At 35.1% G+C, this 2,889-nt stretch overlaps 1 protein-coding gene across 1 annotated transcript in view; it reads left to right on the plus strand.

Annotated features, from left to right (window-relative positions):
- Nucleotides 1–1,079: 1,079 nt before the first annotated feature.
- LOC110033375 overlaps nt 1,080–2,889 on the plus strand; it is a gene marked incomplete at its 3' end in the record, with an annotated part of 8,918 nt that continues 7,108 nt past the window's right edge. The window contains exon 1 of the mRNA XM_020737333.1: nt 1,080–1,202. Within this exon, the coding sequence (XP_020592992.1) occupies nt 1,080–1,202 (123 nt within the window). The remainder of the gene's footprint in view (nt 1,203–2,889) is intronic.

Here is a 2,889-nt window from a genome sequence, read left to right on the forward strand (position 1 = left end):
ATTTATTCTTTCATTTGGGAACTTATACATATTAATTGCAGTAGACTACGTTTTTAAGTGGATTGAAGCACGAGCTTTACCTAGGATCCTATTTTAGGAATAAATACATTCAGAGATTGATAGAAAAATTTAATATTCTTATAGAATATTATAGAATATCTACTGCTTATCATCCACAAACCAGTGGGTTAGATGAAATTTTTAATAGAGAGATTAAAGAAATACTTGAGAAGACTGTAAACCCTAGGAGAGTAGATTGGTCCACTAGACTCCACTAGACTGGACTAGACTGGATACCACATTATGGGCTTAAAGGACTGCTTATAAAACTCCTATTGGAATGACTCCTTACATACTGATTTTTAGAAAAAATTTTCACTTACCAATAGAATGAGAATGGGAGAATAAAGCATATTGGGCGATTAAAGAATTCAATTATGATTTGAAAGATGCTGGTATGAAGAGATTGTTACAATTAAATGAATTGGAAGAATTAAGAAATGAATCTTATGATAACGACAGAATTTATAAGGAGAAACTAAAGTTATGGCATGATCTGAAGATTAACCAGAAGAAATTTGAACCACGAAAAGAAGTTTTGCTTTACAATACTAGGTTGAAGTTATTTCCTGGGAGATTGATATCTCGTTGGTTAGGACCCTTTACTGTGACTCAAGTTTATACTTACAGAGCTGTTGAAATTGAAGATCAGAAGACTGGAAATAGATTTAAAGTAAATGGACAAAGATTAAAATAATATTTTTAAAAAGATGAAAATAATATTTTTAAGGTAAAAGACCAAATTTTTAAGAGGTTTTAATGATCAGTCAACCAGAATAACACCTGAATAGGTCGATCTGACGACCAAAATAACACCTGAACAGGTCGATCTGACGACGTTAAACCAAGCGGTTTATGGGAGGCAACCCATAGTTATCTTTATTTTTACTGTGATTATAGTGGTTTTTTTTGAAATTATTGTTAGTTTGTTGTAGTATTGAGCTCTACTACTCTTATTTACCCTTGAATCATCATAAAAATTGGATCCATAAAGAAAAATTAGAACGCATTCGGACCAGATGGTTGCCTTGGCCGCGGCCGGCCCCCTCGACGCTGCCGATGGCGGGTTTTTTCCGAGAGCCCAGGCAATTAATTATAGAAGCCTCGCTGACGGCGAGACTGGCGAGATGGCGGTTTCTGGAGTTTGAATGACGGTTTTTGGCAATTTTTGGTCGGGAATCACCCCTTTTAAACTCCCAAATTTGATTCCTAAGTTCATATTTACTCCAAAAATGAAGTAAAACTCCACCAAATTAAATCTTATGGTGTTCAATTTCTCTGATAATCCCAAAATGTGAGTGTTCAATTGAAGAATGTTCATTAGTGCGGAAGCGCAGTGAATCTTCAACAAGGTACTGATGAAGAAAAGATTGATCAAGGAACGAGGATTCATAAATCGTAGATTGAATAATCCCTCTACAGAAATTGAAGAGATGATAGTGCGACAAAGATGGGAAGTGATGTACCATACTACTGCCGCCGTGGTTGTTCCTGTGGTAAAGGAATTTTATGCAAATTTGCATGGAATCAACCCGGGAGTCATTTATGTGCGAGGTAGATGGATAACTTTCACTCCTACACGGATCAATGAATTATACATGATGGAGAACGTTCCTGTCTGCCATTATTCCAACTTCTTCCCGATAAGAAACCAGATGAATGAGATTTACCAATATTTAACGAACAAAAATGAAGACTGGGAAATGAGAGAAAATGGGTATGTTAGTTTTTCTGCGATACTCCTAAACCCCGTTTCAAAACATTGGCACTTCTTCATTTCTACGAAATTGTTACCGAAAATGAAGATTGTTAAAGTTTCTAAAGAAAGTGCTATTCTAAATTACTGCATCCAAATGGGACTGTCGATCGATATTAAATCAATAAATGTGAAGTTGGTTTTGTGCCTGATCATTCATGGATCAACTTATGGGCTTGGACACCCTTCCACAATTTTCTCACTTTGCAGTCAGTTCCAAGTATCCTACGAAAATTGGGAAAAGGTACTTCTATCTTGGAATCCTTTGGACCCAACTGAGAGTTTCTCAGCTTTTGAGAATGAAAATGACATGACTATTATGGTAGATCAAGCGTCTCAGAATTCACTGTCGATTCAACCCTTAGCTCCTGACAAAACTCTGTTGATCCTGCGCAGAATCAGGAAATTAGAGAAGGAGGCAAAAAATGTCATGAATGCAATTAATAATATCTCCGATTTCTTCAATCATCTAGACTTGAGGAAGAAAGAACATTTTGAACTCTTTGGAATTTTAGAAGATAGTTTGATACAGCTGATGAGGAGGATGAAATTGATAGAAGAGGATTCAACTGAAGAATTTCCATACCACCTTTTTTATAACCTTTTCGTTCATGTGCAATCAATGAGTGATCTCAGAGGAGAATCTAGTACTGAATCTAAAGAGTAGTATATTTATATTGCTACATGTCTGTCTATGTATGTAATTTGATTTGAACTTTGCATTTGCTTTGTTTTAGAATTATGTTTTTAGATCTCTGTATAGTTGAGACTAAGCATAAGATGTTTTGTTTACAGCATTTTGAGTGTTGTGGCTTGGATTGCGATGTTGAATTAGTGTATTGAGGTTGAGAAAATATCAAACTTAGGTGTGTTATGTAACATCAATTGTAACTCTTGGAATTTATATATATATGTGATGTTTTGTGTTGTGAAGGTTTAATTGTGATAAGTACATCATTTAGTCACTTAAAATTATGTCTATAATTATTGAACAGATTTTGTTGAGGCTTGAAATTGATCCAAATTGCAAAAATCTGGAAATTGAACCAAATCAATAGAGCCCGCCGACGGCG

The sequence above is a fragment of the Phalaenopsis equestris genome, unplaced genomic scaffold, assembly GCF_001263595.1.
Source record: "Phalaenopsis equestris unplaced genomic scaffold, ASM126359v1 Scaffold001154, whole genome shotgun sequence".
In the NCBI taxonomy this organism is placed as follows: domain Eukaryota; kingdom Viridiplantae; phylum Streptophyta; class Magnoliopsida; order Asparagales; family Orchidaceae; genus Phalaenopsis; species Phalaenopsis equestris.